This window comes from Vigna umbellata, chromosome 11 (genome assembly GCF_029865625.1).
Source record: "Vigna umbellata cultivar VRB3 chromosome 11, Vumbellata_1.0, whole genome shotgun sequence".
Classification (NCBI taxonomy): Eukaryota; Viridiplantae; Streptophyta; class Magnoliopsida; order Fabales; family Fabaceae; genus Vigna; species Vigna umbellata.
The window spans coordinates 22,426,430-22,440,501 of record NC_142175.1 but is presented as its reverse complement, the minus strand read 5'-3'; the positions used below and the strand labels follow the sequence as shown (position 1 = coordinate 22,440,501).

Sequence of the window (14,072 nt, the reverse complement as noted above, 5' to 3'; positions counted from 1 at the left end):
GTATAGTATGAATATGGATAGCGAAATCCACGGCGTTCATCCTGAAATTCTAATGATTACAAAGTCTCAAGTAGAGATGGGTAAGTCATGTCTTGAGAATAGCAGGAGGCCCTAGCTGAGGGGGGGGGGGTGTCGTACGGTGAGTGATAACGGGTTAACCTCGTGTGGTAGCTGATAGGTTTCTAGTTACTACACCCACGAGTGCACGAACGACCAAAGCTACATATTCATACTAGTCCGGACGATCGGTTCAAGTGGTCGGTCGATATGTGTTTATATGTTTTTCTACATGTGTATGATTATCTGATATGTTTGTTTGGATTGTATGTTCACATGACTATTAAATTACACTGGCTTACCCTTCTTTTCTTCTTGATATGTTACCTGTTCAGCATTTTCTCCTTTGCAATGATCATCCAGTGGATGTGAGCAGAGGATGGCGAATGTTCGGTGGAGCAGACGCTGGATGGAGAGGACCCAGTTGCTTAGACTAGGATCGATCGGTTAGGTGGAGAATTTTTTTAGGGACCGATCGGTTATGTTTAAAGTTTTGTTCTTTAGATAGAATTTTGTGAAGTTTTAATTTTATGGTTATTTTTGGATAACTGTATTGTTAACACTTTATTACTTAGTAGATGACTATTCTATTTTATCATTTTATGTGATGACTCTATAATATAGTTATACTATATTTTTGGGATGTTACATCTATGACCAAGTACCAAATAAGTATGGTCTTTGTTAAATCCTCTTCTCCAAAGGTTGTATGCAGGTCGATGTAGCCCTTAGTACTCTCACTTTCTCTCCAGAAAAAACTATATATCGACTCATCATATAAAGTCATTACCTTTTCTACTAACTCCAGCTAAGTTTCCCACTATGATGACCATAGGGTCGTCTTGATTTGGATCCACTCCTTGAATGTCGACATCTGTAAAGGTAAGAGGAGGCCTTTCCTTCCTCTAAAAGTTCGGGATACGACTTTAGCTAACTGCACAACCTTAGATGTCTCTTCTTGGCTGAAGATAAAGATCTTTCTCCAACGAAACCTCCAGATATAGTATTGATTATACCTCTTAATAGGGGTCTAGCATTAGAGAGTCTCACTTCGTGCTGGGCTGGTTCTTCTTTCATCTCATCCTTTTGTCTATCCCTCCTTCCTTCTCTTTAGCCATCAAACTTTTGGTAGCTAAAACACGAACCTCCCTCATCATCGCGCCTCACAACTGCTTGAGGTGGCCGAATTGGATCAGCTCCTCAAATTTGTCTTGCAAATTAAATAACATACACATAAACATAAATAAAAGGGTAAGCTAGAAGAAAACAAACAATGATATATGAGAACAATTAAACATTCAAACAAGATAAACTCCAAACATACTGAACCGAAACTAAATTTGCATTTAACCAATCCTTGACTTGACCATCCGTATTTGTATGAATATGTAGCTATGGTAGTTCATGCACTTGTTGTGGTGAAACAGCTGGCCCACCCCAAGCTACCACACAAGGTTAGTCCATTATCACTCACCTTAAGGCAAGGAAAAACCCCTAGGCTAGGACCTCTTGTTATTCTCACGACATGCCTCACCCTTCTCTACTTGAGAATAGGTGACCATTAGAATGTTAGGATGAACTCCAAGACTGAGTTTCCTATATTCATACTTACAAACTAGAGCAAGCACCACTGAGAAATTCCTCCTTGGAATTCTTTTTCACACCATTTGAAACAATGAACCTTACTTTGATACTCATATATAGTCATACATCATCCACAAACAAATCAAATTCATAAACCCAACTAATAAAGAACAAAGAAGAAAAGACTACATGATACTTTGGAATAGTCACTCAGTGCACACACTCGCTGAGCGACCACTGACTTACTCGCACAACGACCCAGTTCGTTGTGCAAATCCATTAATAGAGAGCCAACCTCTACAAACACTCGCTTAGTGACACAACTCGTTCTGTGAATTAAACTACCAGTGGTACTAGACCCCAACCTCTTGCTTAGCGCTCCAACTCGTTATGTGAAAGTCCAAACAATGGCCCATACACCCAACTCTCTCGCTGATAAAATAAAACTCACAATGGTCCCAGACCTCAACCATTCGCTCAGCGCACCTTCTCGTTGTGCGAATCCTTAGACAGTCAGTCAACCTTTAACACCACTCGCTCAGCAAGTCTGCATAACCTACAGCACAAAATCTGTAGAATTACGCAACCTACTCCATATTTACCAATTCCAACTATTTTTCATAACTTCTAACCCTCCTAGATTGTGTTATATACCTAATTTTACTTGACTAAGTGTGTCTAAACCTTTCTAACCTCATTCTAAAGTGATCACTAACCAATTCCCCCTTCAAAACACACAATTCATCAACCTAGGGACCCAAATCTCATTCTACTACTCTTGGCACAGTTTTGAACAAATTAGGGACTCTAACAAGCCCCAAATGACTTACCTAAACTATTACAACTGACCATTTGAGTGCCCAATCCCTAAATCAAAATTTCACTACTTCACTTCCTCAAAACTCACAAAAAATCAAATTTGAACAATGCCCTCTCCTCACTAAACCTTCTCATCACAAATTTCCAGCACACAATACATTTCATCACAGTCCAAACATCATTCAATTCCATTCATAAACACCATTCATTTAACCACACTCAAAGACAATCAATTTAATCATGAAACGTCTATTCCAAACCTAATTTCCATTCAAATAACATAATACTCATAAATTCATCCCACATACAAACTAAATTATAATTTAAAGTAGATCTAGCTTCCTTTACCTCAATCAAACTTGCATTGCTCAAGAATTACTCCGACCTTGCCTTGCACCGTAAGGAATTTCTAGAAACACCTACAAATCACCAATTGGTGATAGGAAAAACTACTTTTAGAACTTAAATGGAAGTAAGAATCAAGAGAAGAAGACTCCAAACACATGCAAGAGCATAAATTCTGCGTGATCACAAAATTAGGGAAAACCTAGAAAAGAGGAACGAAACTTACCTACTCAAATCGAAAAATTGATCGAGCAAATATGTAGACTTCGACGTCGTGATCCCCTAGGTACCTCCTGATCGTCAAATAGTGGATCAAGGAATGAGAAAAAGTAGAGAGAAGTGAGAGAACTCAAGGAGGATAATGTTCTAGAGAGATAAAGGTGATTTAGATAATGAACCTAACTTTAAAAAATTATATTTATATTATAAGATTATTTTAAAATAAAATAGTCGGTCTCATTATTTTAATACACCTATTTATTCTAATACTCTATTTTCTACGTTCTTACAATTAGTTCATAGTTTTAATTTTAACTCTGTGTTGGAAACATTCAAAACAAAAAAATTAAACGTCTTAAATGTTTTATGCTTTTTCAAGTTTGAAAAAATTGTAAAAACAAAAAGAAAATATTTAAAAAAAAGGTTATAATTTATATTTGTTAATAACAGACGTCGACTATGGTATAGTCCAATTGACATTGGTGTTTATTAGTGTAGTAACATATGTCAATTGTATTTTATTTTTTGTTAGAAGTGATACGAATTGGACAAAGATGTATAGTATAATTCGTCGTAAATTGCCGTCAAATTTTCCTATGATCGATGTTTAACATGTATATTTTATTTCAATGTCAATTTGATGTGGTCCGCTAAGATATTAGAGTTTAATCCTTTAAAAATAAAAAACAATGTACTTTAAAAATCGTTTTTTTAGTAGTGAATGGTTAATTAGTGATTACTGCATACTGAGACTAAACCCATTCAGTGTGTGGGTTACGTAGCTTTGATCTAAAGATTTTCTACATCTCTATATTCAAATATTCTGTGTGGGTTATATTTAAGTCTATGAAGTTGAAAGATATAATTAGAAGAATTTTGACTTTCCATGCATGCATAGTCAAAACGTGAAAGATGGACAAGTTTCAAATGTGGTTCAGAATTATTCAAAATTCTGATTCCCCTCCAACACTTGCCATTGCCAAAACCTTGAAATATTGTGTGATCACTCTAATTTACAGTAATAATTTTCGTTCACGTATGATTTGGTTCAATAAAATCGTAGTTTTTCATGTCCCAGACTTCAAAACTTCACATCTATTTGGATTGATTTCACATGACTTTATAATCCATAAAATAATAATTTTAAATATATAAATATTAAGACAAAATATATATTTTAAATTTAAAGTAGATTAGTAAATGTAATTGTAATTAAAAATAATACATTGATATACAATATATAATATATAATATACAATACATGGATGTATTTTAATAAAATAATGTTACCTTTTAAAAAAATATATATATTATTTTATAAAGTGTTTTGACTGAGCCTAACTTCTTAAAACGTGGATTAAACGAATTGAAGACAAAAGATTAAAATGTATTTAATTTAGCCTTCAATGTTGTTTTTGTCGGTTTTTTTATCACTATGTTGGTTAAATTCATTTTACCTAATTTCGTTTTAACTGTTTTAATAATAATAAAAAAATTGTCGTGAAATATTAATATTTCTTTGCAAGTATAGAAGTACTCGAGAATATATTTACGCAACCAATAATCAAAGAGAATAATTGTTCCCATTTTCATATTCCTGGGAATGGAAAAAGAAAATGCGCCTAAATATAATTCTTTTGTTTTGGTATTGGCGAATACAAATCTAAATCCTAAATATTAAGGTAAATAAGTCTAATGTTGGTAGTTCAAGATTTTGTTGGTCAATAACAGAAACATATGAATTTCAAAGTATTAGGGACGCGTCCTCTCCGTTCTCATTTTGTTTTCAACATCTTCATTGTACCACAAAATTGTTTGCATTTTTCTTTGCCACTTAAGTCTTCAAATTTGTTGGAAAATAACTTAATTAATTTAGTCATGAATCTCACTAATGTGATGTTTACATATATTGAACTTCCAAAGAGATATTTGTGAGTACAATCCTTGAAAAAGTTAAACTAAGTTTAAAGTTCATTTTATAATATTATAATATTGTGTATCAAAGTTATGAGCCCTTCATATCAGAACAACATCAAGTTAGATTTAGTCAACTTGTGAATTGATAATTAGGATCTATAAAAGGAACAGATCATGTCCTAAAAGGCAAAACAACCTTAAAATTTGTCGTAGGGTTGAGTCTCATAATCATATATCCAATGAGTATTATTATCTTGTGCCTTTTTTTGCTACCCTTTTGCCTCTTAAACTTGAGCACCAACATCATTTTTGTAACTGGTCATTGTCTTGGCCATCAACAATCTTTGCTGCTGCATTTGAGGAACAACCTTGTATTCAATCCGACCAAGTCCAAAAAACTGATTCACTGGAACCAAAGTGATGATTGTTGTGAATGGACTGGAGTGACATGCAGCAAAGGCCATGTTATAGCTCTTGACTTGAGCCAAGAATCCATCTCTAGAGGTATTGATCATTTAAGCAGTCTCTTCGAGTTGCAATATTTGCAGAGTTTGAATTTGGCCCACAATGATTTTCATTCTGAGATTCCTCCACAGTTCAAAAAACTGAAGAATTTGAGGCATTTGAATTTGTCAAATGCTGGATTTGAGGGGCAAATTCCAATTGAGATTTCTTACTTGATCAAGTTAGAAACTCTTGATTTGTCTAGCACAGTTACTTCAAAACATGGTTTAAAACTTGAGACACCAAATATTGCAATGCTTGTGCAGAACTTCACAGAAATCAAAGAGTTACATCTGGATGGCATTGCAATATCAGCCAAAGGAGAGGTGTGGAGCCATGCTTTATCTTCACTCACTAGCATGCAAGTGTTAAGTATGTCATCTTGTAATCTCTCTGGTCCTTTGGATTCTTCATTAGTAAAACTGCAATCTCTCTTAATTCTTCAGTTGAACCAGAACAATTTAGCAGGTCCAGTTCCAGAGTCTTTGGGAAGTTTGTTCAATTTGACCACCTTGCAACTCAGTGATTGTGGTTTGAATGGAGTCTTTCCAAAAACTATCTTCCAAATACCATCATTGCAGGTGCTTGATGTGTCTGATAATCCAGGTCTTCATGGCTCTCTACCAAACTTTCCAAGTCAAGGCTCTCTCTACAACTTCAACCTTAGCCACACAAATTTTTCTGGGCCTCTGCCAGAATCTATTGACAATTTGAAGCAATTGTCTAAATTAGACCTATCAAATTGCCAGTTCAGAGGAACACTTCCTTATTCAATGTCAAATCTCACCCAACTTGTTCATCTAGACTTGTCATACAATAACTTTACTGGTCCTATTCCATCTTTTAATAGATCCAAGGCCCTGATAGTTTTATCCCTTAATCATAATCATTTTATGGGTACAGTTCCATCTACTCATTTTAAAGGCCTCACAAATCTCATGAGGATTGATTTAGGAGATAACTCCTTTGATGGAAGAGTCCCTTCATCTTTGTTAAGACTTCAATCTCTTCAACATCTCATGCTTTATTACAACAAATTTGATGGTGTGTTGGATGAATTTCCTAATGCATCTTTGTCATCATTAGAGATGCTTGATTTGAGTGGCAACAACTTTGAAGGGCCTATTCCTATGTCTGTCTTTCAACTCAAAAGACTTCGTTTGCTTTATCTTTCCAAAAATAAGTTCAATGGCACTCTACAACTTGGTGTGATTGGGAGGCTGCAGAATTTGTCTTCACTTGATCTTGCACACAATAACTTGTCAGTTGATGCAAGAATTGATGATGCATCATCCTTTCCCAGTTTGAAAACTCTATGGTTGGGTTCATGCAATTTGAGAGCATTCCCTGAATTTTTGAGAAACAAATCTTCACTGTTCTTCCTAGACTTGTCTAGCAATCACATTGAAGGAACAATACCAAACTGGATTTGGAAATTTGACAGTATGGTTATCTTGAATGTTTCTTACAACCTTTTGACAGATTTTGAAGGGCCTTTCCAAAACCTTACTTCAAATTTGCTCAAACTTGACCTTCACTCAAACAGTCTCCAAGGGCCTGCTCCTACTTATCTGAAAAATGCCATTTATTTGGATTACTCAAGCAATAACTTCAGCTCTATTAATTTTGTCGACATTGCTAGTAACATTCCTTTCTTGTACTTTCTCTCCCTTTCAAACAACAGTTTTCATGGAAAAATTCATGAATCCTTTTGTAACATTTCAGATCTTCGAGCACTTGATCTTTCTCATAACAGATTCAACGGCCTCATTCCAATGTGTTTGACAGGAAGTAGCAAACTCAGGCTACTAAATCTTGGTGGAAATAAACTCAATGGTTATATTTCAGATACATTCTCAACTTCATGTTCTCTAAGGTTTTTGGATCTTGGTGGGAATCTTCTAAGGGGAACCATCCCAAAATCTCTGGCTAATTGCCAAAAACTACAAGTTCTAAACCTTGGAAACAATCAACTAACTGACAGATTTCCATGCTTCTTGAAGAGCATCTCCTCCCTCAAAGTCATGATTTTAAGGTCAAACAAATTGCATGGGAGTATTGGATGTTCCAATTACATTGGCAATTGGGAGACACTTCAAATTGTTGATTTAGCCTCCAACAATTTCAGTGGCACATTACCATCATCACTCTTACTGAGTTGGAAAACTCTGATGCTTGATGAAGATAAGGGTGGACGATTTGGCCATCTATATTTCAATCTCTATGATGACTTTAATCCTGTGAGTTTCATAACTGCAATTGTAGATCTCAGTAGTGAGCTACAAATAAAGTTAGCAAAAGTTATAGCATCAGAGCCCATCCTTATAATAGACCACATAATCTCTCATGTCTTTGAGGAAGGTGTTGGTGTAAGAACATATGAGGATTCAGTTACAATTGTCAACAAAGGTAGACAGTTAAATTTGGTTAAAATCCTCACTGCCTTCACTTCCTTGGATTTCTCATCAAACAGTTTTGAAGGGCCAATAACAGAAGAGCTTATGAATCTCACTGCACTGCATGCTCTTAACTTGTCACATAACACTTTCTCAGGTAGCATCCCTTCTTCCTTAGGCAATCTGAAGCACCTTGAGTCCTTAGACTTGTCAGTAAACACTTTGAGTGGAGAGATTCCAACAGAGCTTGCAAAGTTATCATTTCTTGCTGTCATGAATCTATCTTACAACCATTTGGTGGGCAGAATACCCACAGGCACACAGATTCAGACATTTGAGAGTGATTCATTTGTGGGCAATGAAGGGCTATGTGGACCTCCACTAACCCAGAACTGTGATGGTGGAGGGAAAAAGTTTTCACCACCATCATCAGAAACACATACAAAGGGTTCAATTGAATGGAATATCTTGAGTGTGGAATTGGGGTTTACTTTTGGCTTTGGAATTTACATATTCCCACTCATTTTCTTCAAGAGATGGAGAATGTGGTATTCCAAACACCTGGAAAACATCCTCTGCAAGATTGTTCCTCAGCTTGATTTTGTTTATGTGCATCGTGTGGGGCAAAATTATAGAATCATGAGGTGGAACCCTTATTGATTCTATGTTACAACTATTCTGGATTTGCATTATCAATTGTTGTTTGAGTAAGATAGGATGAGAAATATTTATATTTATTTGGTATATATTATATTATAAGAGGAAAATAATCATTAAATATTTTTATATTTTTAGAGGAGAAAAAAATAAAAGATAAAGAAAGATAAAAAAAAAGATTAAATAAATGTAAAATATTTATCTGTGTATCCTCATGAATTTTTGTGCTGTTGCTTTGTGGCTGAATCATCAAAATACATTTTTAGTTTTTACAATTATATAGTAATAATTTAGTTATAGAACTTATTTTCCCTGGTTAATAACGACTGATAAATAAAATTTTATAAACAGAATATACATAATATTTTTTAAAATAATTATACATATAGCAAAATATATATAGTCATTTCTTATCTATTTTAAAGAATTTTTATCAAATTTTTAAAAATATAATTAATCTTTGAGAGATGTTAAATTTTAATGTATCGAAGAAAAGAAGTTTAGGATAAACCATTTCTTCAAAATTAAGATTCCTATTGTAAATATACATTATATAAATAAAAAAATTGGTAAGTTTAAGAAAAATAAACAACAATAAAATATTATTGATTAATTAATAAAGGGTAAATAAAATTATTGTAACATCCGATTTTAATATTATAAAACTCGCATCATTAAGGTGAGTATCACAAAGAGAAAACAACACACAACCTACAACACATAGCCAACAATATACAATAACATACATACCAACAGTCACAATTTCACACATTATTATCAAATTTAAAAATAAACACTAGCTTTCCTTTCCTTACATCGAAATAACATAACACTATAAACATCGAACCCTTGCTTAGAGTTCAAAGAACTCTAGAAATGCCTACAAAATACCAAACAAATATTAGAGAGAATTCTTAGGACTTCTGATCAACGAGAAATTAGGAAAAGACATTACAACTCACATGCGACAAGAGATCATCAAGCATGATCCCAATTAAGGACGAAAAGAGAAAAAAGAGTTGAAATTTACTTGCTCTATTGAATAAACTGATCGGGTAGAAATGTAGACCTTATTGTCGTGGTTGATTACGTACCTCCGAATAATTCAGAAGTTAAAACTCTTAGAAAGAAGGTAGAGAACTCTAGAAAGTGGTTTATAGAGGATAATACGTTTTAAAATAATGAAACTCGTTTATAACAAAATTACTTATAAATAAACCATTTAATATTAAAATAACTTAATCTTACTATTTTTAGACTACCATCACTTTTAAAATACCATTTTCTGAGATTTTACAATTGTGATATTAAAAATAAAAATTTAATATTTAATATTATGTGAGACAGTGTAACATTTTAAGTTAAATATATTTAAAATTTTAAAATTTAAATTATAAGTTTCATATTCAATAGTAAATTTCTCTTAACCTTGACTAGGACTATATTCATTTAAAATTTCTCCTCCTGTTGACATTTTTTTTAATGTTTATTACCTTTTCTAGAAAAGAAGTTGGCAAACAAGATTTTAAAAAAAAAATCATTTGATCTTTGAAAATAAATAACTAAATGAAAATGAATAGTGTTTTTAAAAAACCAGATCTTCTATAAAGATATCATTATTATGTGACAATTTCTTTCAACCAAAAATAATTATTACAAGTGTCCATTTTTCTACAAATGTTTAACACATTTTCATATTTAGAACTTAAAAGGTCGCACATCAGTTAATTAATCAATTTACTTCAGACTTTCATCATTATATTCAAAGTCAGACTGAACCTAATATTAAACATATCAAAGTTATATATTTTTTATAAAAGTTGAGATAATAATTGCTCATTATTGAATTTATCAAAGATATATCTAAAATGTTAGCTGCATTAGGTTCTGTTATCCCGTAAACCGAGTCTTTTACATATATAACAAAATTTACAAGAAACATAGGTATTTTATTCCGACACATTTAATACAGATTTTTGTGTATAAAGGAAACAATGCTGCATATTCGTTTTAGCAAAAAACGAAAAAAAAAAGTATTTAAAACTTCAAATTACATTTAAATTATTTATATTTCTGCCTGCTAAGATCAGTCAAAAATATATGTTAATTATCAAAATCATTTCCTCTAATTTAATTACAAATGAACTCTCACATTAGGATAGTGGCATATTATAAAAAAATAGACAATATTAAGAAATTTATTTTAATATCTACTTTGTTTTGTTGACAGGTTTTCTAAAAATTAGTTTTTTAATTATTTGATATTTTAAAATATTTTATTTATATTTATTTTATTGTCATATCTATAAAAAAGTTGTTTTTATTTTTATTTTTTTATTTATATTTATTATGCTACCACCACGTGTATAATGTAACATTCCAATTTAGTAGTATAAAACTACTAAAATGAACATTACATGGATAATGATAGAATAAAAACTACAAATTTATGATTAATAAAATTCTTCACTTCAAGAACAAAAGTAACTACCTATATTACAAGCTTCACTCCCAAACTCTTGCTGAGCCAACTGAAAAGATTGTATCCCTAAACTCACACTATTAAGGTGATAATCACAAAAGAGAAACAACAAACAAAGACAGACTGCAAAAAAACAAGGTAAGCTAGAGTATCAAAAGATTTTACATACCATTTAAAACAATGACAATATACATGCATGTTATAAATCAAACAACACAACAATTTGTCCATTCCACTTGAAACCCTTTTTACTATCCGGATATATGCATTGATGTCAGACTCATGGGGAACCTGCACCCATGTATAGTGGAGCAACCTAACTTTAAAATAATAATAACCACATCCTCAACCACCACCAATAATACCATACACCAAGGTTAATTCGTCAAACATCTATGGCCCTAATCAGTGACTATATACTAGGACCTCCTACTACTCTCCACGACATAATCACTCATCTATACGTGAAATGGGGTTATTGAGAGTGTCAGGATCATTCCCCAATTCAGGAGCCCCTACTTCAATACATAACACAACATAACCAACTTAGGATATTCCTCCTTGGAATTCCTTTCCCACATGATACTTGAAATCCACACCTCACACATTATTTGAACATCATCATCAAATCTCATACATAATCATCTTCATAACTTTATTTCCATACCACATTGCATATTATCACATTGAATTCCCATATATAACATCACTGATCATATAATCTCATAAATACTTATACCTCATCCACAATGAATCAAAACATAACTCAAAGTTATAAAGACACAAGAATGAAAAGAATAAAACAAAACTTGGACCAGTCGCTCAAAGACCACGTTTGTTGGACGACCACAGATTCCTTGCTCAACGACCCAGCTCGTTGTGCGAAAGCACAGACAGTGTTCCCAGACCACAACCTCTCGCTCAGCGACCCGACTTGCTATGCAAATAAGACAATGGTACAGACCCCTCAACCACTCACTTAATGAGTCTGCATAATTCTGCAACACGAAAACTGTAGAATTATCACCCCAGACTGCTCTTGACCAATTTGATACATTTTTCCCAACTTCTAACCCTCATAGATTTCGTTATGCACTCAATTATACTTAACCAATTGTACCTAGACTATCTTAAACTCTTTTTAAAGTGTTTACTACCAAGATTAGACTTAAAAGTCTACCAAACCTCAACTTATGGACCAAAATTGAATTCTACCATTTGTGGCACAATTCCAAGCAACTTACGGACTCCAACAAGTCCCATATGACTTACCAAGACTCTACAAACTGACCAATTGAGCATAGCATTTCTAGCTCAAGTTTTCACTAGTTCACTTCCTCAAAATTGAGTTCTAAACCAAGTTGAACTCTACACATTCATCACCCCACACTCTTAACTCAAATCTTTCTCAATTAAAAAGTTGAACAAGTCCTGAAACAGTTCATAACCAACCCCAACTGCAACCAGCAAGTTCACCAATTCTTTTTCAGCATAACATCATTTAAGATATCACCTCTTTTCTTCAAAACACCATTAAAACTTCTTTATCTTAAATTCTTTAATCCTTACACTTCATGATAAACACTCAAAACAGAACTGCAACATTTTATCATCCAATTACAGAACCAACATCATTCAATACAGCAAAGACATCTAATTTCATCGTATCAAACATAGACCACAAAGTACAATAAAATACACATCTAATTTAACTAACAACATAATTACTCAAATTAATACTCACTCAAGTTAATAGCAAAAAACCACTAAACTTGAAAAACAATTTTAGTTAAAGATAAAACATCTAGATTTCCTTACCTTACATCGACGATACAAAGCTCTAAGAACACCCTGATTACTTCTTGCACAAGAAATTTCTAGAAACACCTACAAATCACCAAATTGAGAAAGGGGAAAAGTCCTTAGGACCTTAGATTTACCAAGAAGCTCAAAGAACAACAAAAACACACTTGCAATGGACACTTTCGTGCATTGACTCGATTAAAGAGCGAAGAGAAAAAAAGAGTTGAAACTTACTTGCTCTATTGCAGAAACCAATCGGATAGATAAGTAGAATTTGACGTCGTGATCGTCTAGGCACCTCCTGATCCTCAGATAGATGACTTGAGATCAAGAAATCTTATAGAGAAGTGAGAGTGAACGAAGAGAAAATGTTTTAAAAAGATAGAGTGTTCTTAAAGTAATGAGACGAGTTTAGAAAATTTTATTTATATTATAAAGTTATTTTATAATAAAATACTCAGTCTCATTATTTTAATACACCTATCAATTTTAATACTCTATTTTCTAGCTTTTTACATATAAAATTTATTTTATTTTTTAATTTTATATATTTATTTTGTTATCACATGTACACATAATTTATTTTACATTTTTATTCAATTATTTTACTTTGAAATTATCTATTTTATTTTTAAGTTATTTTATATTTATTTTATTGTTACATATACATAAAATTTATTTTACTGTTTTATCCATTTATTTTATTTTTAAATTATTCTTTTATTTAATTTATTTTGCTGTCATATATAATCAATTATCAAATATTTATTATTTATTATCCAAAAATTAAACTAATATAATAGGAAAGTTAATTTTTTTATTCATGTTTTTTCTGTTGTAATTCTCTTAATAATCAACTTTTTGTTATTTGATATTTTTATGATATTAATTATTTTTTTCTCTAGTATGATATCTCATTATTTAGTCACATAATAAAATTAAATTTAAAAAATATATTTCAATTTTATTTTGTTAAATAATAATAGTAATTTTATTTTAAGAAAAACTATCAACAATAAAACATTTATATTAAGTTATAATATAACTATTTTTATTATTAAATATTCTTCATATTTTAGTATGTAAGATTTATATCGATATTACCTAAATAAATAATTGCACTAATTATATCTATATAGAATTTCGTATTAAAATTGTATTTAATAGTTTATTTCAAAGATTTAAAAAAAAGATATGATATATATATATATATATATTTGAAATAAAAAAACAAACTCCACAATATTATAAATTTTATTTCTATTTTTTTAATTCATTACTAATGTCAT

General features: G+C 31.8%; 1 protein-coding gene across 1 annotated transcript; it reads left to right on the top strand.

Annotated features, from left to right (window-relative positions):
* The first annotated feature begins 5,180 nt into the window (after positions 1–5,180).
* Positions 5,181–8,607, top strand: LOC124837989 (receptor-like protein 6). Its single transcript, XM_047313488.2, has one exon. It carries the CDS (start codon positions 5,181–5,183, stop codon positions 8,499–8,501), a length of 3,321 nt encoding a protein of 1,106 aa, XP_047169444.1. The 3' UTR covers positions 8,502–8,607.
* The last annotated feature ends 5,465 nt before the right edge of the window (positions 8,608–14,072 follow it).